This window comes from Toxotes jaculatrix, chromosome 17 (assembly GCF_017976425.1).
Source record: "Toxotes jaculatrix isolate fToxJac2 chromosome 17, fToxJac2.pri, whole genome shotgun sequence".
NCBI lineage: Eukaryota > Metazoa > Chordata > Actinopteri > Toxotidae > Toxotes > Toxotes jaculatrix.
Genome location: NC_054410.1, coordinates 14,777,261 through 14,800,937, shown reverse-complemented (window position 1 = coordinate 14,800,937; position 23,677 = coordinate 14,777,261). Strand labels below are relative to the sequence as shown.

Sequence of the window (23,677 nt, the reverse complement as noted above, 5' to 3'; positions counted from 1 at the left end):
TCACCATGATGTCCTCAATCCAGCGTTTTCCCTACGACCACCACTCCTCACGGTTTCCAGCATGCAGAATCCACAGCCCCGGAGGGAAATTAAAATCGCTGCCAAAATGAGGGAGGAAGTTAATTTCTTAATTGGATTTCAAAGTCCTGTCCTCCCCAGAGGATTATCCTGGAGGAAGTTAGTGGTTGTGGCTTGGGCAGAACTGAGACTCCAAAATGCAGAAGGCTGGTTCTGTGGAGTCTGTTGATGGTCGATGGAGATAGCGAGGGTTTAAGTGTGTGTGTGTGCGTGCAGTGAATTGAGCCTGAGAGGAGGAGGGGGGGGGGGGGTCAAAAATCAATCAAGTGTGAGAAGGCAGATGTCATCAGATGGGTTACTTATCCCAGTTGTTTGGCCCGCTGCTCCACCACCACTATCAGGCATGTTGTTTATCACAGAGAAATGGGAAGCTCATCCCCGAGCCTGTACATGTGGGCTTAGCAACAGCTTGTAAAACATTGCCTTGACGTAGAGCATTTTGCGTTCTCCATCTCCTCCTGGTTCTATTTAGCATCTCTTTCTAGTATCACTGTTGTTGACCTTCCACTGAGCTTGGCTGTCTGATAAATGCTGGGGGAACTGGCATGTCAGAGCCTATGATTTAATGACTATGGATGACTGGGGTTTGCTTTATCCTTGTATTGCAAAGGGAGGCTGCTGCTGGAGGCTAGCCACCATTTAAAGAGTTGTGCTCATGCATATCACCAGGGCTTGGGTAATAATTGCCTAAGTGTGTGTTTTACCTACCACAGATTGCTTGGTAAGACAGCGTCAACAGCCAAGACCACACAAAATTTCTTGCTGTTTATTCAGCTACTTAAATTGTAGTGTACCTGATGTGTTGTGGTGTATGTTGCAACTACATGCGACGATGGACGATTAACTTCCAAGGGAAGATGTTCGGATTACACTGTAACGGCACATTGTAAACTCATTGCTCTCAATGATGAGTTACACCTTCGAGTCTCTGCTTGGTGAGGGCAGATAGATTATGATTGACAGTTCATCTTACGGTGCACTGGGGGCGCATCATCAGGGGTCATCAGGTGTTTTAGGTCATTCAGCATCAGACAGCATCACCCACACAATTTCTGTTATGTGCATTTACCTGTTCCACAGTTATATATTCGCTAGCTTGGAATCATTAATTTGGTCAACTGAGTTTTGTAAAATTATAAGGATATAAAGGATAATATCATCTTGATACCAGGGAGGGAAAAAGTTAATATAGGATAATACTGAATTAATGGCCAGTTTGACTGCCAGTTTGATCCGGTTCACAAGCACATGGAAAGTCAATCACAGTGTCTCACTGTTTCTCTTCATTACAACCAGTTTTTCTTCCTGCTTTTGACTCTCTAAATCTGTCCATGTCCTCTTTGCCCCTGTCCTTGCTCCTCTCCTTCCTTGTCTCTGTCATGGCTGTTATTATTTTCCTCCAGCTGATAATGTCCCGTAAATAGTGTTGTAATTAAGGAGGATGGGCCCATGGCAGATCAGGCAGCTAATCAGCCACACAGGCCAGGGGCCCTACCGGGACTGTTCTGCAGCTGCACCAGGACCAGTTTGTCATCTATAATTGGCACCAAAGAGTAGTGTAATGAGGACAAGATGTAGGCATGCAGTTAAGACGGTGGCAAGCAGGGATCAGAGTCTGTTTTTTTTTGCCAGGCACTAACCATTAGGCTACCGTTGGCCTGCTGCTGCAAGATCAGAGTCTTTCCTTGATTTTTTTGGTTCCTTCTTCCTCATGGGAAATAGCTGAGATTTCTCCCACTCAGTTTAACTCACATTTGAGACAAGGACAATGGGCATGTGACAGTATAGAATAATGTGAATCGTTATAGTGGATGAAGCAAAATTTTTGCTCTTCTTTTAGGACAAGAGACAGCAGTTAGTTTTAGCCAAAGAGTTCTTATGGTTTTCTCTTCACATGGTCTTACTCATAATTGATTCAAGAGCCAATCTTAAAAGGTCATGGAGAATGCACAAAGATAATTGCTACAGTAATTGACTGGAGTAGTCCTGTAGAAAGATGCCACTCGATCTGAGAGCTCTTATCCACACGTGCTAACCTCTTCAAAAGTTGGCCCACTTTGGCTTCTAGCTTGTAGGACCAAGGGTCTTCAGGGTCTTCCAGAATCAATTAAGCCTTGCATGTTACGGCATTGATTGGAGTAATCATCTATTATTTAACAAAACATCACTGGAAGCGCAGTTGAGACAAGATATCGTGGAGTATTCTAGAGGGAGTGAAAAGGAAAGGAGGAGAACATAGAAAGGGAGAGGTAAGATAATTAAGTGAAATGTAGAGAAGCATGTGTGTTAACTTAATCTTTAACTAATGCCAGTGAGGCAAAGATGATGATGAGCAGCATGGCTACTCTCCACCAGAACAGCATCAATGACGACAGGTTGTAATTGTCAAACAGCTCAGCTGGCCAGACTTTTGTCCTGACAAAGTTAAACATCTGCAATGTTTACAGCAGATGTGGAGACATGTTTATCTTGTCAACTGGCTGTAGGTGATGAAGAACATGAGAAGCAGAGTGAGTGTGAGCTCAGGACACGGTGGGACCGCTTAAAGGACCATTGCAGTGGTTTTGTACCTCTTTAGGGCAAATTACACATGCTTAACTTCACAGCTGTGAACTTTGTTACTCTGTTTTAGAAATCTTAATGTGTTTTTCTGCCATTTCACACATCCATTCGTTTAAATTAATTTCTGTGTGGTATATAAAAAAATTCCTTTGAATCTTTTTGTATAAGAAAAATGACATTATTGCTGTGAGATAATGCCTTGATGACTATAAAAAAAAATTACTCTGCACTTGAACTGCGTTACCACACAAAGATGGACTACGCCACTCAAGCAAGTTCTATGGCTTTTATTCTTAATGATTTTCATATCATGTGGAAATAAATGGAAACAAATAGCTTTTGCTGCTTGGAGCAGTAGGAAAAGAAACTTTTAAACAACTAATACCCTATAGCATGCCTTTGTAAATGGTCAACACAAAATTGTAGTTTAAGAACTAAAACTTGCGAACACACCAGTTTAGTCCTTAAAAACTGTTCCTTTGTCTCTGTGTTGTCAAAGCACTGACTGTGCTGTATAAGTCAGGGAGTTCTCCAGCAGTTACCGCTGCCTGCCCTTTGCTTTGGACACACCGGCTTCCAAACTGGCTCTTCTTGCTTGTTTGCTTCACTGTAGGCCCAGAGAGGAACAGCATTTCATTCAACTGTATTCCTGTATACGGATGAATGACAGTCAACTTGAACATGGACTCGAGTTTTCATTCTCTTGTACCTCGCCATAACTCTTTGTGGAGAATTGGACAAAGCTATGCTCTGCGTGCACAGAGAAAAGAAAAGGGAGAAACAGACAGAGGGAGGCTGAAAAGGGGAAATAGGCTTAGGCCATCAGCAAGCATATGTGTTTGGCTCCAGTCCATAGCCCTGCGTGTCAGTCGCAATCTGTAGGAAGGCTCTGTGTGCCAAGCAGCAGGGCTAAATATCCCTTAATGATGTCTAGTCTCTCAAAGTCCTCTCAATGAACCAAGTTCTCATTTGCTATTGGAACTATAATGAGAAAAAATCAGATGCTGACCAAGAGATAGAAGAAAAGGCTTGTGACATTTAGGAGCTGTCTGAGCCACGATAATCTCCAGAGGGTTCACTGGAGGCTTGTGGCTTTCATATAATCGTGTGGAAGCTTAGTTCTTGTACCTTGGATAATGGGCATCCAGCCTAATGTGTCTAAGTAGACTGTCATGGAGACTCATTGGAGTTGCTGTTAAAAAGGCTTGGACACTGATGGATTACACCATCCCGCTCACTTCCTTCACTTTTGAGTTTTGTTTCCCCTCCCCACTGAAGTCGGCTCTGTGTGTTTTGGAGTGCAGTCTAGAGATAAAATTGTGCAAAACAAGACACAGGGACGAGGCGTCCAAAGCAAACGTTTCCCAGGCTTGAAGAGCAGAGCTCCCAGAATTCTGTCGCCCGTAGCATACTGGCAGGAGATTGATCCCTGCTAAGGGGGGTGTATGTGAAAACATGCAGAACGTTGGCATAGCTGGTGAAGACTAGCGAGAAAGTGTATTTCAGTGTGTGTGTGTTTGTGTCTGGTCTGAGCGTGGCTGTATGGGGGATGTACGTGCCAAGTCCTTAGCATGCGATGCATATGTATACATGAGCGTGTGTTTTTTGCGGTTGTGTGCAGAAGGCTTCGTCGCTGCACTCTGCAGCCCCCTCTGGTCTCCACGGAAAGTTTTCCTGCTTCCCTTCTTTCTCCAGAGGAGCAGAGATCTAATGAAAACCACCTTGTCATTAACTGGTCCCTAGAAGGACCAATGAATGGTTAAAATTCCAAGCAGTGACCCAGAGTTAAAAACAATCAGCCATAACTAAAACCTCATATGACATTACAATACTCCAAAGTATTGTTTAGTTTTTCCACTTCGGTTCCCTGAACCCCCCACCACCCCGAAAGTTTTGGCTGTCAGCCTAAGATATTAATTGCGTCCTCCTCAGATTTGTTATAGACAATGGCACTCTGTTTGTGTATGTTATTGTAACATTTTTTTTTAAAGTTTGAATAAAGATGGACTAATACTAGGCTGCAACTCCGGCCACATTTATCTTGCAAACTGGCAGTAGGCCTGAGAATAGTCTGGAATTCTTGTGGGGGTTATTCACTATGAATTTTGTGCCGTGGTGGTTAGCTTCCATTAACAACATGTCAGAAGGACACGAAGCAGAGGATCAGCTCAGGTGTTGATTTGATCCAAACTATACAATCCCAGTTTTTTATTTAAATGCAGAGCAAATTTCTCCATCAGTGCTTTCATGACTGTTAGTATTTGTGCCATTATTTCAAGGGGACCATCATTTTTTATTCAGACTTTGGTTCTCTGGGCCAAGGACGACAGGATAAAAATAACTGGTACTGAGAGTAAGAATTTAACTTTCGCATGGACAAAATCTGTGCTTAAGTGGATGATTCGTTCTGTTTGTGCACTAATCAACATTTTCCACTCTACATAACTTCAGGGGTACTTCTGCTTCTCTCCTAGATCAAGAAAGCTTATCGACAGAAAGCCTTGACATGCCATCCGGACAAAAACCCGGACAACCCAAAAGCAGGTGAGTGAGCCAGTTAAGTTTTATCTGTTTGCTTCTCTTCGCCTTCTTTCCATTCTGAGCCACAGACCTCTGTAAGACACACAGTAGAAGTGGAATAAGATTTATAATTTGTTTATGTGATTAAGAATTAGGGTTCATCATCTAACTGAGCCGCCATCAAGCTCCAGAGCCTGGCCACAGCACTCTGTAGGAAGCCTAACCAGCACCTCCCTCTCTTGCCGGCTTTCTAGCCAAACACCACCAGCACCACCACCAATGTTTCCACACTCCATCCCTCTCCTTGGCTTTATGAGTCCCTCCACGGCCTGTCGCCAACTAGCATGTCAACAATTAGACCAGGAAATCTCAATGTAGCTTTTTGTCGGGAGGGGGAAAAAAAAAGGCACCTTGGACAAAAGGCTGGTCATGAGGCATGTTTTCAAGTGAGGTTTATGTGGTTACTGGATGGTTCAGACAATTCCTGATTATGTCAGGAAAAAAAAACTGGGAAATTGGTGGGGTTGGGGGGGGTTGAGAGGGATAATACAAAAGCAGGGGGTCGGTTTCCCAGAAATGGAAAAGAAGTGGTTTGGAGGGCCTCAACACTTGAACCCGCACATGTACAGACTCGGTCTCTATCGCACGAGAGCGGAGCAAATCTTGGGACTCGCTGCCCCTCAGGGGAAGGTTGTATGCATGTAAGAGGTGATGTGGGGGTCGTGATTCTTCACTGACTGAAGACACCCCCCAATATCCCTCATTTTCCTCAACCCCCCATGTTGTGACACTGCCTAGTGGGCATGGCAGGTCTCCCCCAGTTGGATTTCATTCTGGCCCATTATATGCATGTAGGTAACCTGAGCGCCTTTGCTGGTAGCATGATCTCCACAGCCTCCTGTTAGTGTGCACTGCTGTTCCCCACAGGGAGTAACAGTATCGGTTCGTTAGGCCTCCCATAAGTGAATGATTAAGGCTGGCTAGTATAGTGCAGTAGTGTGGCGGTTGTATGATGGGGAGTGGGACTGCGGTCTCCCTGTGTACATTTGTGCGTGCGTGTGTTAGATAACAACTGGGGAGTTGTCTTTGCGTGGTAGTGGTGATTGCGGCAGTGGGCGCTCTAATGGAAGATAGATGGAGAGGCCAAGGGTTTGTGTGGGAATGCATGGCTGTGTCATTGGAGGAACCAGGTTTCGTGAGACGTGTCCGTCTCCAGGATAAAGAAGAAGATATACTGAGCACATATGCCTCTTTTGGCATAAACCCACCTTTCAATCTTGTCTTAAACATGTGAAACACTGTGTACTGTGTAACAAAACTTAAATTATGTGTTTATTCAGTGATAGAGTTTTCAGTTTCATCGATTCTCTCGTCTCACTTTGTTCTAGCTGAGCTCTTCCACCAGTTGTCCCAGGCTCTCGAGGTGCTAACTGACGCTGCTGCCAAGGTAAGACCACAGATGGCTCTCAGCCTGTCATAAAAGTACTGATACACACGCACACAATTCAGACACAATTCATTCTGGTGTCTAATACTGTTTTCAGGCTGCCTATGACAAGATTTGTGCTGCCAAGAAACAAGCAGAAGAAAGAAACAGGAAACTTGATGATAAGAGAAAGAAAATTAAGCTCGGTGAGTTCAAATCTTAGAGCATCTCAAGGCTCTTGATGCGCTGATTATATTGTAAAGGGTTATGTTCGAATCAGTTTTTTTTTTTGTCAGACATATTTCAGGATTAGCACAACAAGGGCTGAGGTTTTTAAAGTGATGGGGGACAGCCACATGGATTTTCCAGTATGAAATAAAATACAAGCAGCTGTTAGAAAATAATCAAGTTATTTAGCTTGGTTTTGTCTGTTTCCTCGTGGAACAGAAATTCAGCATGATTATGTGAAGGCAATACAGAGTCCTGTGTGTGTGTGTGTGTTGCTATGACAGACTTGGAGGCCAGAGAGCGACAAGCAGAAGCTCAGAGCCAGGAGGAGGTGCGAATCACTAGAACACTTGAAGAAGAGGTAAGAGAATTTATAGGAACCATATGAGAGGCGATATTGCATCACACTTTGCCCAGTGAGAAAATTAAGAATAAAAGCTTCACCATGCTGCAGGCCTCAGCTGTGCACTGGGAGCAAGGTATTCCAGTGCATCCAGGAAAGTCTGAAGCACACCCAGGTGCTTCTGTTCTGTTCTTTGTCAAATACTTCCTTTTGATTGAGTTGAAATCTTCCAAAGACTTGGGTCAGGAACAAAGGCTCTATCTGAGAGAGGCATTTTTTTTCACTGCCATATCATAATTATCAGTAAACCCATTAGATGATATTGCATGACTGGATGCACTTTGTTAAGAACGGCAATGATAAATAAAAATGGTGCACGTGCTTCCAAGGTGAGTCACGGCATGTGCTCAATGTGTTTAATGCATGTAAAAACGTGGCCATGTGCTGTGGCCGGAGGAGGAGGTAACCAGTAGGTGGCACTGTTCCATTTTCTGTCTCATCTCAAGGTGTTATTGCCTTAACTAATGGAATAAGGTGGTGTGCACACTCTCCTGGAATGGGAGAAATAGAATGGGGGAGCCATACAGGTGATGAAGTACATCAGTGCTTGATGAAAAGTCAAGATGCATATTTTTCCTGTCGCTTAAAACCCATATATCTGTTTGTGCACATTACTCATTTGTTTGTTTTTATTTCTACCAGATTGCCCGTTTGAGGGAGGAGGGATCCAGGCAGCTTGAGGAGGAACAGAGGCTCATCAGGGAGCAGATCCAGAGGGAAAGGGAAGCACAGCAGCAGCAAACAGGAGACTACACTCAGAAAAGTATGTCCACTTCCAAGAATTATCCTTGTCCATCCTGCTTCGGTCCAGGTTAACCCGAACCAGTTCAGTGCGGTCCGGTTCTGCCTGGATAAATCCAGTTTGATCCAGAGAAGTCCTTTTACTACCCCGAAACCTCGGCAGAGTGAGCCCCTATGTTTCCCAGCCATCCCAGTGTCAGTCTGACCACAGCAGTCACCAGGCACCCTGTGGTTCACCAAATATTATTCACATAAAAAAACAATAACAATTTCTGAATGTATATTTGAATTTATATTTTGCTTTAAAACACTTTGAAGAGGTCTATTTTAGTTTCTTGGCAGCAAGACAACTTGGCAAGGTAACACAGGGATGCCAAGCACCACGCACGCACACTGTCCATCAAACTTTTAACCTCTTGATAATATTTTTGCATTAAAGCCTTGGTGTCTCCGTTCTGGAGACATGAAAAAAGTAAGTCTTGTAAAATAAGGCTATGGAAGTGTGGGTATTTGAGGGAAGTAGTCAAGTCTTGGCCCTTGACCAGATCCCTTTTTGTGGCTGGACCATTACTCATGCATAGTCAGCATGTCTTTTAAGTCTCTTCCATTTGCACGCAGTTAGGCCTCCGCTTGATCAGCGCTCTGTCTGTTTCATTTTGAGAGGCACTCGGTGGATCATCAGACTGTAGCGAGACCCATACGTTCACCATGTGACAGCCAGTTTTAAATTGCTGTCCATCTGCACGAGTCCCTTGACTGCTATCTTGAGTGCCATATTTCTTTCCTCAGCAAAACAATAGTTTCTTTGTGTTTTCACTTCACCGTCTCATCGCACCCCTCATGTTTTTTCCCAGACTCAGGAGTGGAGAGATATTCCAAGAGCAGCGTGACCCCCAAATTGAAGGTAAGACTTTCAGCGTTGGGGTTGTCAGTCAGTCTGTCTGTCAGTCAGTGAATCAGTGGATGAGGTTGGGATCAAGGTTGCATATGATGGGGGGTGGTGGGGTGGGGGGTATGGGCTCCCAGAATATTCGGCAGGAACTGCTCCATCTGAGTGAAAGTGCAGGCAGACCCTCAGCTGGGATTTTGATAAAACCTTAGACATTTGTAATTCATTATTTGTAGACCACATACGCAGTCTCACCAGAGTCTTCTAACGCCCATTCCTCCAGAGTAGGCCCGACGTCGTCAGGAGACCTGTAACTGTGCCAAGAGAAGGCTTATTATATTAACTCCTGGAAAGAGGTTGAGCCTGCGCACACTAACGGACACTGGGGATGTTAGCTAATGTGTTTAGACATTAAATCTGGTTTTAAAATTTGATAGCCGTCTAGTGCAGCAGTGTATTCCCTGACGTTTGTGTGTTCAGTTATAAAAAACAAACAACAGCCGGAAGACTGACAGTATCACAGGTCATGTTCATGGACATGGGGACTTCACTGCATAGGTCTGTCTCAGACGCTGCTAAGTCCTGACCACAGTTCATTTTATTAAGTGTCCGGTTTTTAATATTGTCATGAAGCAAAATTTCCTCATCAAATAACTCCATCTGATTCTCTTTAAGAAATAATGTGTCATTGCTTTTTATATGTAACTAGACTGAACCATGTTTTTTCTTTTGTTGCTCCTGTGGAGGATCCTGACTTTCATTCAAATTCTGGCTTTTATTCAAAAATCATCCTGGAATTCAAAGTTGAACTTGATTTTACATTTTTTTGTTTAAATTCTGAGAATGTGAGATAAAAGATCTTCAGTAAAATGATTAGGTTAACTTTCAAACATTGCTATTTATATGAAGTCAGTCATCCCTTGAAGCAAAATTTGGTCACATTTCATTTGACAGGACTTTGAAAGTTTTTTTTTCATTAGTTAGGTGAATATCCAATCCAGAAAGATCCATTTGGGTCGTTTCCACTAATGACTTTTCTGTCTGTATATTTATTTAAACCAGTATGAGAATGCAGCAGTGTGTCAGTGTTGAGGGCTAAAACCATAGACATCACATCATGCAAATGCTTTAACATCTTATTCAAAGATTAATGGGTAAGAAGGTTATCAGTGGGTAGAAGAGACTGCTCTTGGAAGAAGAATGTACGTTTTCAACCGTAATTATTGGTAAAAGAGGCCATGTAGACATTTCCCAGAAATCCTGTTTCTCTGACAGTAAGCAGAATGCTGGAGCTGAATCAACACTTAGTGTTTGCCATTTATCATACTACTTTAAGCAGTTAGTGCGATGTTGGCTAGACTCTGTTGTACTTTGTACGTGGATGTGAGAAGTTGCATAATATGTCTTTTTAGGAGTACGGCTCCAACCATGTTTAAAAAAAAAGATAAATTATCTCAGTGCCTTCTGTGGAAGGTGCTCTTAAGCAGAGAAAAAGTTGCGCCGTAATTTCTAAAACAGCATTTACACAGTGCAATATGGCAAGTATCAAGACTTAAGTTAAAGCACAGAAACATTGTTACACAAGCAGGTAGGTTAACCACAGTTCAGACTAAGACACAACACACTCCACAGGAGGACTGCCTCTTTCTTTTTGTTGCCCACATCCGAGCACCTTGGGTATCAACCTGCTTTGGATTACTTGGTCATTATTGTGTCTGGTGTTGTGCTTTATTCTGTGGAGCTACGGTTAAGCTGTTGAGTCACTGTGTATTCTCTGGTCCAGAGGTCCATGTGTTACGTTTCACCCTTTCTAGCTGTCCAGCACCCTCAGTATGAAAGGAAATTGACTGCAGGTCTCACAGCTGGTGCCAGGGGGATGTTCCAGGAGCTTAATTATGCCTTTCTCCCTTAACTCCAGTCTGTCCTGATGGTTATTGTAATATGTGCGTTATTGGGGCCAAGCCTACCTGGCACACTTTGTCTCTCTGTCAGCTGAGTTTAATCAATTTTGCTCTAATGATTGGTCATTATCATGCATGTCTTTAGTTCTTGAAAGTCTTCATTACTAATACCAACCTCTCCTTTCTCTTTCCAGTTGAAGTGGAAGTCTAAAAAAGATGATGAAACAAATGGAGGCTACTCTCAAGACGTTCTGTTGAGACTTCTACAAAAGGTGGAAATCAAATGATTAGACTTACTAATAATCGATACAGCAAATACAGCTTTCAGGGCTCTTGTTTTTTTACACAACAGGCATGAAGGTATCACTTTGGGTTGGGCTATATTATGATAAATACCTTGAGACTATAACAAGGTAGCAGTCCTTTTAATTTAACTGGCTGTATTAGGACATTGCAGGCAGGGTTGTGAATTAATGAGCAGGGCTGCTTTATAGGATTTTTGTTTTCACACAAATTTTGCATCAATGTGATGAAGTAATTTAATGTGTGAGGTAATTAACTGACTGGTTTCCCATGTGGGTATTTAATATATGAATTGTTTCTTAATTAAATTTTCAGTTTTCACTTCACTATATCAGGATTTACAGTCCTTCTGCAATTTAAGACTGCATATACTTTATTATGATAGGATTGCATGTCTCTGTCTTCACTGTCCCAAAGCAGAGCTCCACGGTAACAAACCTGCCTGCGGAGTCCGGCCATATTTGAGGTCTGCATGACATCAGCGCTGTAGATTGTTTTATTCTTCCCCTTAAACAAGGCCCATTAAGTTTTGTTGCAGTGAAAGTGCTGAGGGCAATGTTGTAGTGCCCTTTTAAAGTCATGCACACCATTGTTTGCGCCCCTCTTACCAGGTGATTAAGCAGTGCCAAGGGAGGCATTAGGAAATGTGCTCTTCTCATGCAACCTAGTACCACTGTACGCTGTGATCCATCACAAGGGGCTTTTGGTGGGGCATAGGTTTGCGAGGATAGGGCAAATGTCACTGACGTCAAGCCATCCGGAAAAAGGTGTTTCAATTTCTCCTCTGCACGCACTCAATCAATATAATCCCAGGCAGGAGTGAAGCCTGGAAAAAAAGTGTTCTTCCTTTTAAATTCTTAAGAAAAAGGAATAAATTTTAGGGAAAAATTTTGTTTGAGATGGCAAGCTCCAGTGAGTGACAGTTAATGGTCTGGGCAAGTAGAAATAGCCACCGCTGTGTGGGAAAGCAAGTATGGTATGCGTGTACTTGTGCATGCGTACGTGTGCGGACTTGTGTACTTTGGCCGCCTAAAATAATACATCTTCGTTTAAGAGGGGAAAAAAAAGCATGTTAAGATATTTATATTTTATGAAACATAGGCCTTTTGAGAGTCTCCTTTGTCACTGTTGGCATGCTCCAGAGTGTCCTTAGTAAGCATTAGCATTCCTGGACTTTCCAGTTCCCAGACAGCTACATTTTCACAGAATGAGACTGTCAAAGGCCACGTCCATCCTACTTTTTGCTCCCAAGCCTCTGCTTTTGGTGGGAAGAGGTTAATTACACAAGACCTTGATTAAAAGGAATTAAAAAAAGAAGCCTTTGCTCCGCATTCAGCAGAGATCATGTTTTTGTCTCCCCTGCTAAGACATGTTTCTAGCCTTCCTCCAAATTCCTCCTCCTCTTTCCATGTCTCTTGGACGGAGGCAGAACCTATCAGGACTTTGTCAAAGGTCAACAAATGGCTGAGATGCTCTTTGGCCCGATCCCCTTTTTGGCCAACCTTTCCTCCGTGCTCTGATTTGAAGCAGGGAGCTGGATGACAGCCACATCTACTTCTAGCCTCCATGCCAAAAAATATTGTTTGTCAAATGTCAATTTACAAGGAGTAGCTAAAATAATGACATAAAATATTGCCTCTTGTCTCTTTGCAGAAGTCTCAGAGGCCTCACCTTTTGTACATGAAGTTACTTGAGTGCTCTTTGCAGTATTACTGTCTCAGTACCAAACATGCAAACCCTATCATTAGAGATTAAGTTTAATAACCAAACACATATTGAATCCTAACTTTTTTTCCCCCCAGAAGTCTGTTATGTTCAGCAGTGTTTTGAGTTTTTGAGCCTGCATATGCTTTGTATTTTCACGGTTATGGATTGTGCTGTGAAAGGAAATACTAATTTGAATGTTCTGCCTCTCTCCTCTTTCTTTGTTTGACTTTTCTTTTATTCTCTTTATTTCTTACCTCTAGTATGGGGATGTTTTGAATGTGATTCTATCGAGTAAGAAGAAAGGAAGTGCTGTGGTTGAATTTGCAACAGTGAGAGCAGCTGTAAGTACCTAACTCTTCCCCACTCTGTGTTCCCATTCTATGATTCTAAGACTGAACAAAGTCGACATTTGCATAGAACCACATTTGCTAACCACTCAGTTGCCTCGAAGTCTCAGGTCACCTGCTGAGTTTGATTATTTCAAAGAATGACACCTGTCACAGACTTCCCAGCCTCGGGATACTCTCTGCAGCCAAAACTGGTGTTTTAGTCATCCTGTAGTATTGAGATCTCTGTGCTGATGGAAACCATTGGATGGAAGGAGTTGAGCTGCCGCATTGTTCCCCCTCTGTCTGGATCCTCAGGCCCTTTGTCCTGATGGTGTACTTTTCTGTTGTGGTTTCCTCACCACAGCGTGTGGTTTCCCTACAGGGAACATGTCTGCCAGTCTACTAGGACCTGGGCACAGGGTCTGTGGTCTCTTCCTGCCCATCTCCAAGTTCTAGCTTTGCTTTGGGAGCTGGCCCAGTTACAATCCACCTTTGTCCATGTCTTCACATTTTTCTGGCCTAATTTTAAGAAATCTTCTCAAGATCCACTGACATGATTTTGTGTGTTTAGGAGCTGGCTGTTAAGAATGAAAGAGGCCTGAGTGGAAACCCCTTGAAGATTTCTTGGGTTGAAGGACAGCCCGAGGTTATTGCCCCGGAATCTCAGCCTGGCCAGTTCACGTCTTCACAGGTAACGGTATAACCAAAAATGCATTGTTGTAATCCACCCCCTCCATCTCATAAAGCATGTCGGCCCTATGTTACAAAATCTTCCCATGCATACCACTTCCAACACAAATACTGTTGCCTAAACACTGTCCCACAAAGAGAGGTATGTAAACCCTCTGAGGTTTTATTTTCAAATCAGCGGCACAAATATTGCAGCAGGGCTTGCACTCCCCTCGTCTGGCCTAGAACAATGTGTTTGGTTAAATGGACCTCAGTTTATTTGCTTTGGAGTGGTGAGGCGATGGCCCGGCACTGGCCCAAAGCCCCTGGTCGGCCGCTCATTAACAGGCCTGACCTGGGAGACCCCAGGAATGCTGCACTTCACATAGCAACCCCAGAAAAGCAGTGTGCAATAATGGCAGCCTGGCACGTGAGGCTGACTAAATGTCTGCACTGGGGGCAAGTGACTATGTGTCTATAGTGCTATTGATAATAAAGAAATAAATCAGATTTTTTTTTTTTTATTTTAATCATTGTCAAATCACATTTTTTAGGGGAATGTGATTTCTCATTTTGGATTTCACGGATTTGTTCTCTGCAGGCCAAACGTTTCCTGCACCTTCTTGAGGAAAAACTATCTAAAAAAATTTTTTCCCCTATGATGTGTGTTGCCTCTTGTGATTTGGAAATCACAGTAGTCCGTGTTGCAGTCTCAACTTTTTTAATTGATTCTGCACGCCTAATATTTTGTCTTTCGCCGCCAGCACACATGCAGACACCAAAGGCACATGAACTTCATTCTTGACAGGGTAATCTCATTTCAGCTATATCCACCGAGAATACACAAAGTTTTTCTTTCTTGTCATTAGATTAGTATGAAGGAATGTTTTGTTTCCGCCGTGTCCGTTTTACCTCTCCTATGTTGTGATCTTTACGTGTGGGGAATTGCAGATCAGTAATTCTCTCCATCTACTTATCTGTGTCTCCAGAGCTGCTGCTGAACTGGGTTTCACCCCTCAGTCCAGTGAGCAAAGGCTCAGATTCCCTTCTCAGGACTAGCATGTGAGACTCAGCCTGCACACTGGGACTTGTCACGCTAATCTCTTTAAATGTTATTATGGTAACCCGGTTTGCCTCACAGATATCCTAAGTTGATTGCTTCATCTTTTTTTTTTGTGTGTGTGTGTCCCGCACCCGAGAATGAAAACATTACTACGGCTGGGTAATTTTCACATTAGCCGTCAGCAAGAAAACTTTTCACTAAAGAGGCCCCACATGACATAATGGGTGAACCAGCGTAGATATTAGCGTTTGATAAAGAGAGATAGAGGTAATGAGAAGCCAGAGCCTTGGAGGTCCATGTCCTCGAACCCTATTTGTAATGTAAAAATCAGATCCCTTGTCTGTTGTCTACCCCTCCATCACCCCCCCCAGCTCCAGCCAGCTGCAATCACAGAGAAACACCTTGGGTGAGGACTTGGTTCTCTAACCTTGTCAATCCAAACATAGTGCTCAGAGAGTCAGGGTCTCACTACAGGGAGCTTAGAAACGCACACAAATGACTTCAGCCTCAGCCTCAATTCCAGGTCTGATCGGCTTAATACACAAATTTGGGGCCAAAGTGAGGGGCCTAATGGAGCGAGGGCCACAAATTGCCTCTGAAGATCCCTCTCAGGGTCCAGAGACCTTGAACATTACTAACTATGCTGTGATGTGATTTTTGGCTGCTCTCATATTAAGACACTGAGGAGACCTGTTGAAATTCTGGCTCTGTTTCTGTTCTTCATATCCAGAAAGCAGATAAATAGGCCCTGCAGCATTCACCCAGTTTTTTCTCACCGTAGATATTAAAAATTTCAAAACAGGGAAAGGTCACATCTTCCACACACTGTGGAATTGCTCCCCATGCTCCTGACTTAATTTAGCCTCTCCTTTTGGGAAAGGATCCAGTTTCGTCTCCAGACTGTTGAGTCTTTACCCTTTGACATAGTAAGTGAGAGATTGGGAAATGAGCAGGTTTATAAAAGAAGTGCTCGAGTCATTCTCAGTGCAAAGATTTCTTTTAGCGTTGTACTGCGCACGGTTGCAAACCTCAGTGAATCCTGAATGAGTCACTGTGCTTGTTGTTTTATATTAACTGTGGCATGTGTGGCAACAGTCACAGTGAAGGGCTCAGGTACTGTATGAGTAAGTACAGTGTTTTCTGAGAGCTGTAAACAGTTGCTGCATCAAAATATGATTTCACGTGTGGCCAACTGTATGGATTGCACAGAGTCTGACTAATAATTCATATCTCACTTCCCAGACTGTCTCAGACATGGAGTCGCTATCTAACCATCTGCTTTCTCCCTGCCAGACATAATGTTTGCGTCTCCGGAGATGCGATGCCATCATTAATCACTGCGTCCTGATTTATGGTTTATTACGTAGTTTAGCATACCATATTATTTAAACTGAATCTATCGTAAAAAAGAACCTAAATTTGAGCTTTCTACGCCTGCTTCTTCCATCTAGAGCCAGAGAGCCATCGCAAGCTTGTCACGACACAAACCAGATGCAGCAGATCAGCTATTCTGGGATTGTTTTTCCAGCCCGCTGGTTTGCTAGTGCTTGAAAAGTGCACTCTCACCTAAAATAGCTGAGTCTGGAAGAGATGCTCTGTATGTGGCCATACTGTTGCCTTGTTCCACCCTGATCTGACCCACTCTCTGAATGGAGACAATGGACTTCTACAAGGGAGACCAGCAGGCTTCTGTATTTTACTATGATTGGACCCAAAAGGAGGAAACTTTATTAATATTATTATTGGTTGTTGTAATATAGACATATGTGTATGTATATTTATATCATAAATGTTGACCACACAGTTTATGGGAAAGGTAGACTGGATTAGGATAGCTTGAGATATACGGGCGTGTTTTTGCTTTCTCTTGTTAGATACAGAATGAATTGCGTGGTGTGACGATGGTGTGGTCAGAAATTTTTGAAATGATGATACCCAAATACACCCAGCTCATCATGCCTCTCATGAGAGGGGATAGCTGTTGTGGACTGGCTTGGCCCTAACCGTCTGTAGCTTGATAATACGTTCTGACATGATACAGACAGCATAAACAATATCAGTTTTCACAAAATCCCCCTTTTTTTGTGTGTGAACCTGTGTGAAGCCAATGCAGCGTTTTTCAGTAGCATCAGGTTGAAGTGGGAGATGCAATTACAGTCGAAGGACACATCTCTTATTTGCCAAAACAATATTTTTAGCTTTTTAGTTAGTACCTGACAAAATAAATAACTCATACGAGCTACTCTTTAGTGCGATGACAGGGTTTCTTGGTATTCTATATGACAGCGAGTTTAGATTTTTGGAAGGAGCGAAGTGGTACCAGATGTGATTGGGATACTTCACAGCTCGGCCAGTTTGCGCAGCGCAGACAAGATAATTTGTCCTCAATTACAGGCTCTTTTTTCTCACATCAGTCATGTGGCTGAACTCTTGTTGAGCTTAAGTCTCTGTGATTCTTCACACTACACTGAGGTCCCTCATCTGCAGGAAGGCTTTTATCCAGAAAAAGCAGTAAATGTTAATTTTTGAAGCGTATAATAAATAAGAGTGGGTTTCTATACAATTCGTCAGAGGTTTTCTTAATCAGTTCTCTCTGAAGTCCATAAAATACCAAAGCCTTTTTATTTAAACGTTGTCTTTTTTTGTTAAAGTTTTTTTACCCTTACATAGTTCCTCAATAATTTGTTTGCAGAGCGTCTGTCTGACATTTCATAATTCTTCTTTTTCTTGTGACTTAACGAGTCTTTGATCGTTAAGGGCCTTTGAGGCAGACGGGAACACTATCCAATGTAAAGTCTGTGTGACTGAATACCTCTTTGTCCTGCTTATCATAAGAAAGTAACCTGTACAGGAAGGTCTGACAAATAGCCGACACACCCTGGTTAGCCACTGAATGTCACTGCTTTGTGATATAGGTGTGCTTCAAAGCACCGAATGCCTACCAACCCAGCAGTTGTTTCAAAGTCCAGTTTACTGAACTGCCGTGACTCTACACGAAATCCTGCTTGACATGCCTGTCTAATTTAGGCTTGTGTGTCTCTTCACCTTGAAATAATATTGTGCTGCTTGTAGTGTTGGATAGTCCAAGACTATAATTACTCTAGAAACTGTTGGGTATAAGTGACAGACAAGGCTTATTGCCTCCACAGTGGCTTCTGACAGTTAAATCGCCAAATAAATGGCTGTCCATCAGGACGTGTAAACAATCTCATAAGAGCACTTAAAATGTTGACATGAGCACTTCTATCCACAAAACCACCAATCTTGGAATTTGGAATATTCTTTCTTTACTTCCCCAAAATACAAAACAGTACATTTTTTTCAATGCCAAAAAAAAAAAAGTTTCACAATGTGTAATTGTCAAAACATATACAACTAACAGGGGCAATGATATCCAGTTTAAAATAGGATAAGCCAAAACAGTGCGCATGTACCCACAAACATTGCTACGTCTGTTTGGACGTACATAGAATTCTAAATGTATTGCTAGAAGCGGGACACTTGTGGTTCGAATATTTTGCAGCATGACCCGTGGGGCACTTAGGAATTTGGCTGGTTCTGGGTTTGCCCCACAGTCTTTCCTGGCAACCTCTCACTAAGGCACAGACTGTCCTGACTCTCTTCTCTCCAGACCTGAGGAAAATGGACATAGATTGTCTGCACAGACTTCAGTTTGACCATGCATGCTCACACTTAGACATGCGTGGTTCTCTTCACTTGTGTGCCAGTGTATGTGAGATGCAGGCATGTATTTTTCACGTGTCGGGGGTCTGTTTGGTCAGAAGGTAGTGTTTAAACCCTCATCAGGACTTATGCTGCAGTAATGGATGTCTCTGGTCCGCCTCCCTCGACACCCCCTGCATATGTGGAAGTATCACATTACCTTTTACCACTTTCCTTCTCGTGCGCCACTCACCAGAGCGTCAGACTCTGATTTGCAGCTAAGAAAACAGCATGCTCCAGCTTTCTTTTTGGGTTTTTTTTTCCTTCTTCTTCTTCTTCTTCTGGGGTCTTGGACCTGTAGCCTGGCTTGGTCTGCAGCCCAACCTGCCACCACTGGCTGGCTTTTATTGGAAGCAGAACTAAGTGTTTGTTTTCACTGCATTGAGAGAGATGGGGGGTACCTTGGTCTACCTTTGAGTGGGGCCTCTGGGATGCGTGCGGAGGAAAAATTGCCCTCTGCACACAATAGATTGGCAAGCACGCCAAGAGCCAAGACATCACAGCTCGAGGACCTTGGATTCCAGCCGCAGCTTTTCTTTTCTTAAACACAACACTCTTAAGTCTTAACAGCCGTTTTCAGTGCAGTGCTGTGTGGTTTTGGGGGGGATTACGCTAGCAAAGGAGGGAAGTACAGGAAGGTGAAAATGTCCAGCTTGGAGTTTGACATCAGACAGGGTTCAATTATTAACTTGAACATTGTATCTACCTCTGCAAGGGAATAAATCTAAGGAGAACATTAACTTCTAGTTGTTGTCTTTTTTTTTTTCTTAGTTTGACCTTTCAAACTGGATTGCGTTTACTTTTTAACAAATGTAGGACCACATTGTCCTGAGGAGAGAGAGATGTTTATCCTGAGTTTGTTGGGAAGATCGGATTCACAAATGAATGTTTTACTGAAATACTGAAAGAAAGCAGAATTCTTTATCCTGTCTATCAGGGTTTCCAGTGTACTCCCATGTTTAGCTTTGTTAAAACATAGGTGCTGTTGGTTCTCTCCAGAGCTTATTTGTCACTGCTTTGTACACTGGCATCATAGCAACACATGTCTCCACGGTTTATTTGAACAATAACATAGCTCTAGGATATTGATTTGTCCAGTGAAATCAGAAGTGTGTCCCTCAAAGCAAGTTGAGTTAAAGCTCTTTTCCATATTCCATGAACTCAGTAAAGCCTTATTGTGGTTCTTGACTACTGTGTTTGAGCGCGGAGTTTGTCCATCACCTGCAGAACATCATCCAGGATTGAAGGGCCCAGGTCGAGGCTAAATGAAAAACCACTGTCCTCATCCTTTTGCTGTCTATCAGTTTTATCACAGGTTTCTGTGGAGTCTCCATCCTTGTCTGAACTCACACTACCCCGACCAAGGCTCCGAGTCTGATTGTAAGCAACATTGTTCCCTCTTTGGTACCCATCATCCTGTTCCATGTCTCCGTCTCCTTCACTGTCCAGCAGTGGCATAGAGCTGCATTTCTTCCTCTTCTGGGAGGTGTTGTGCTGGTGGCCAGCAGACCAGTCAGGGCTCTCTGAGCCCTCGATCTCGTGCAGATTCAGACGAGGGGGCTTTGGTGGCGGAGCGCAGGCCATGAAGAGGTTCTGCTCGCTCTGGGAGCTTTGTAGTAGCAGGTTGTGGCCCATCTTTAAGAAGGACAGGTCTCCAAAGCTGTCTGTATGGACATCGTTCCCAATATGTGAGATGTGGCGGAAGTCAGCCAATGGTAGGCTAATCATGTTGACTGACAGCACCTCCCGGCGCTTTGAATTCCTACTGGGCCAATGACCAGATGATGGCTTTCTGTGCAGCGATGCTCTAAATGGCATCTTGGGAGATCTGGTTGAGATAGACTTAAATGTTTTTATGTGCTCTTTTTTTTTTAAATATCCTGAAAAAAGTCTTTGTATCCTTTTGTATTTCCTCAGTGAATCCTCAGGAAGTGGTGAGGCTTAAAAACATAATGTCATCTGCAACAAAACACAAAACATGAGAAATTATAATTTAACAAATGGTGGTCTAATAACTAAGGTCTAATAACTAATAACTAATAAAATTTTCTGAGAAGGTCATTTATATGACACCAGATTATAAATCATTTTTTGATAATCCAGGTTTCCCTCTCATAATGCTAGAATATGGAGCAGGCCTGTGCTCCTCATGTAATTTAGGACCAGATGTAAGTATTGAACTGTATCAGTCCGCTTGATGTGAATCGGCAACCATTGTTTAGAGATTGCACCTGCTCCACTTGATTTTGGTTTAATGAAATTCAGCATTATTTGGCAGCACAGGGATGTTCCAGCAAAGCTTTGAAGCTTTCATTTCCAAATATTTACTTTTCAAATCACAGTCTTTTCCCATAAACGCAGGTGTGGTCTCCTTTATATCCTCCAAAGTCTATTAGCCTACTTAAGACTTCCAGTAACAAAAGCAACAAAAATGCAGATTCACAAATGGTAATTATTGCTCTGCATGTGAGTGCATCTTATCTCTTCACATTAGGTTTTACCATTATTTCTGTCAGAAATCATGGCGAACACATGTTAATGATTTTCTGAGAAGTACAAATAGCTGGGATGCAGTCAGTTTATTCCACTGTGGTGTGAGAGTTATGCAGTGACTCTGGATGTGGAAGTTAATAAAATGAAATATCCTCATTCTCATAAATAACATCACGCTGTGGCCGTTATATTTCAAAATACATGATCCATTTTGTAATGTAGTTTGGGGATTTTATGTTATTAAAATTTCACTTCCACCAACAAAACTTGAAAGGAAACATCTTGGTTAAGATGAAACAATACAATAGCACTTGAAATGAAAGTCAAATTTTGTCAAAAAGAGAAAAGCCTTTTTGCTTTCCGTGACCTGTAATCATTTTATTAAGTAAAATAGACCTCAATTCATCAGCACTGGCATGTCGATTAGATAATCTGCTCAGTTTCTGTGATTTTATGGTCTCCCCAAACAGCTTTGCCCACATTAGGTCTGTGTTCGTGACTTGAAACACACACTCTGTAAATTTGTAAGTCACTATAGCAAACAGGTTTTATTCGCTTGTAAAGGTTTTATCGGCACTTTCGTAGCAGCGGGAGATTGGAGAGCGTGGACACAACAGCATTCCTTTCCAAACATGTCAGTTTGGCCAAGGAGCAGTCTTAGGATTTCAGCCATGAGTATCGTGTTCAGGAAACACTTCATGGCCAAGTAAAAATTTAAAAAAGCCCTGTTAAAATAGATTGGCCAAGAAACACTTTTTAAATCATCTTCCTCAATCCTGCCATAAATGACCCACCTTTGAGCCAGATAAAGGATCTTTCTGATGAAAACTTCAGCCACAAGTTAAAAGCAATTGATTTCAAGATTTTTCTTTTCATGCAGTTGTCTAGTAGGATGAATAACACTAGAACAGATGAAGACTGATAAAGTAATTCTTACCTGTCTTGCTGAGCAAATAGAGGATATTTGAACCCCACACATGTACACACGTCTCTGTCAGGAAACAAGGCTGTGTCTACCTGCACACCCCGACAAACTCTTCCTTGACATGATGGGACTTGTTCAGCTGTTACACAGAAGCCCGCGTTACACAGCCTTGAGAGAAGCAGAGTGGGTTGAAATAACCTTTTACTCACTGACACAACCAAGTCAACTTTCACATTGCATTACTGAATTTAATACACCTCATTGTCACTGCAGAGGGACTGTTTCTTACCTTTGTCCGTGCTTAGATGGGTGTTTTCAGTCCTTGAACAATATCCTTCTTTTTTTTTTCGTTAATCCATCCCAGTATAAACTCCCCTTCAGGTGTGTTGCTGGTGTAGAGTACAAGAGTGGTAAGGAATCCAGGTGGAGGCTTTTCTTCTTCTTCTTCTCCTTTTTTTTTTTTTTTTTAAAGCTTTTCAAAATTTATATTTGCTATCATTCCGCTTTAGAACGGTTGCCAGCCGTCACAAGATATCATGCTGGTTGCGCTGTGAGTTGGCCTTTAGTCACAGGTGATAAAGCAATTCCTGCATATTGGTTGGCTGCACCCATTACCTGTGGGAAATGCTGGAGCTCCTGATTAAATTCCTATGAAGGAATTAAATGTGACTACGACACACGACTCTTTTTTTTCAAGAGCTGTAATGGTGCGTCCAGTGTGTTTGAGAGAAGGGAAGGACGAGAGAGGTTGAGTTTGAATAGGTTACTGAGTGTACAACAGGTTGTGTTTGTGTCTGAGAGTGTGTGTAGATGTGGTTATGTGAAAAAGAAAAAAAGGAAGTCATAGCCAGTGAGCAAATAGGACAGTTACCCAGAAGAGGGGGTCAACTGATCTCTAATCTCCATGTCATTGTCCCTCTGCTCTGCTGATTTCCTGATTTCCTGCCTGCTGTTGGCTTGTCTAAAGCCCTTGAGTCCACCCCACTCCACCGGCCCTTCTGCCTGACTGGAGGCCTTTAGCTTCTCTATGTAATCTAAGTGCACTATTGCACACCAACATGTATGGACAGGCACGCTGGGTTGCACAAGAGAGATAACTTATTGCATTTCCAATTCTCACGCCTCCAGCAAAGTGTTGTTGTTGCGTTTGGAATGCTGTAGTAATAGAGTAATGGACATTGTGTCACAACTTCAAACTTTTTTTCAGCTGTGTGGAATGTGTTTGCGTCAAAAAAAAAAAAAAATAGCAGGATCAAAGCATTTTGTTGTGCTCTCACAGGCAGCAATTGCCACTTGCATTGAACATGCCCTTTGTTGTCTCATGGTTTATTGACAAAGATTTTTTTTTAATCTATTTAATTTTGTACAGTTCGTGACCCTGTGTTTTATAGAGAGAATATTAAAATCACCAACATGTCGTCATTCTCTGACAGTCTTCCCAAGTTTTATAATGAACACTGTGTTCCAGGAGAAAGGAGGACACGGCTGTGGATCCCTTTGTCCAGAGTCTCAATGCTTCCCTTGTTCACTAAACTTAAACATGCAGGGTGTGAAGGAAATGGACAAATCATATCTTTCACTACTCCTCCGGTCCTTTCAAATTGATCCAATAAACAACAGGCGTGCCGCCTGATCCTCTCTTGTTCTCTCGCTCTGCAGTCCAGTGCCAGAACAGTCTGCAAGACCAGACACAATTACTCACGCAAATGAAATTATC

At 42.7% G+C, this 23,677-nt stretch overlaps 2 protein-coding genes across 4 annotated transcripts in view; one reads left to right on the top strand and one right to left on the bottom strand.

Annotated features, from left to right (window-relative positions):
• dnajc17 (DnaJ (Hsp40) homolog, subfamily C, member 17) overlaps positions 1-23,677 on the top strand; it is a 106,410-nt gene that overhangs the window by 1,031 nt on the left and 81,702 nt on the right. For all 3 annotated transcript variants that reach the window (XR_005896251.1, XM_041061203.1, XM_041061202.1), the window contains exons 2-10: positions 5,115-5,184; positions 6,549-6,607; positions 6,705-6,792; positions 7,099-7,175; positions 7,860-7,980; positions 8,813-8,862; positions 10,943-11,020; positions 13,019-13,099; positions 13,659-13,778. Coding sequence is in view for 2 of the 3 variants with exons in the window: in XM_041061203.1 (XP_040917137.1) it covers positions 5,115-5,184; positions 6,549-6,607; positions 6,705-6,792; positions 7,099-7,175; positions 7,860-7,980; positions 8,813-8,862; positions 10,943-11,020; positions 13,019-13,099; positions 13,659-13,778 (744 nt within the window). In the remaining variant the exon portion in view is untranslated. The remainder of the gene's footprint in view (positions 1-5,114; positions 5,185-6,548; positions 6,608-6,704; positions 6,793-7,098; positions 7,176-7,859; positions 7,981-8,812; positions 8,863-10,942; positions 11,021-13,018; positions 13,100-13,658; positions 13,779-23,677) is intronic.
• LOC121197544 (cdc42 effector protein 3) lies at positions 18,809-22,878 on the bottom strand. Its single transcript, XM_041061204.1, has 3 exons — positions 22,250-22,878; positions 21,973-22,128; positions 18,809-20,501 (listed from the first exon to the last, which is right to left on the bottom strand). The coding sequence occupies exon 3, from the start codon at positions 20,358-20,360 to the stop codon at positions 19,731-19,733; it is 630 nt and encodes a 209-aa protein (XP_040917138.1). The 5' UTR covers positions 20,361-20,501; positions 21,973-22,128; positions 22,250-22,878; the 3' UTR covers positions 18,809-19,730.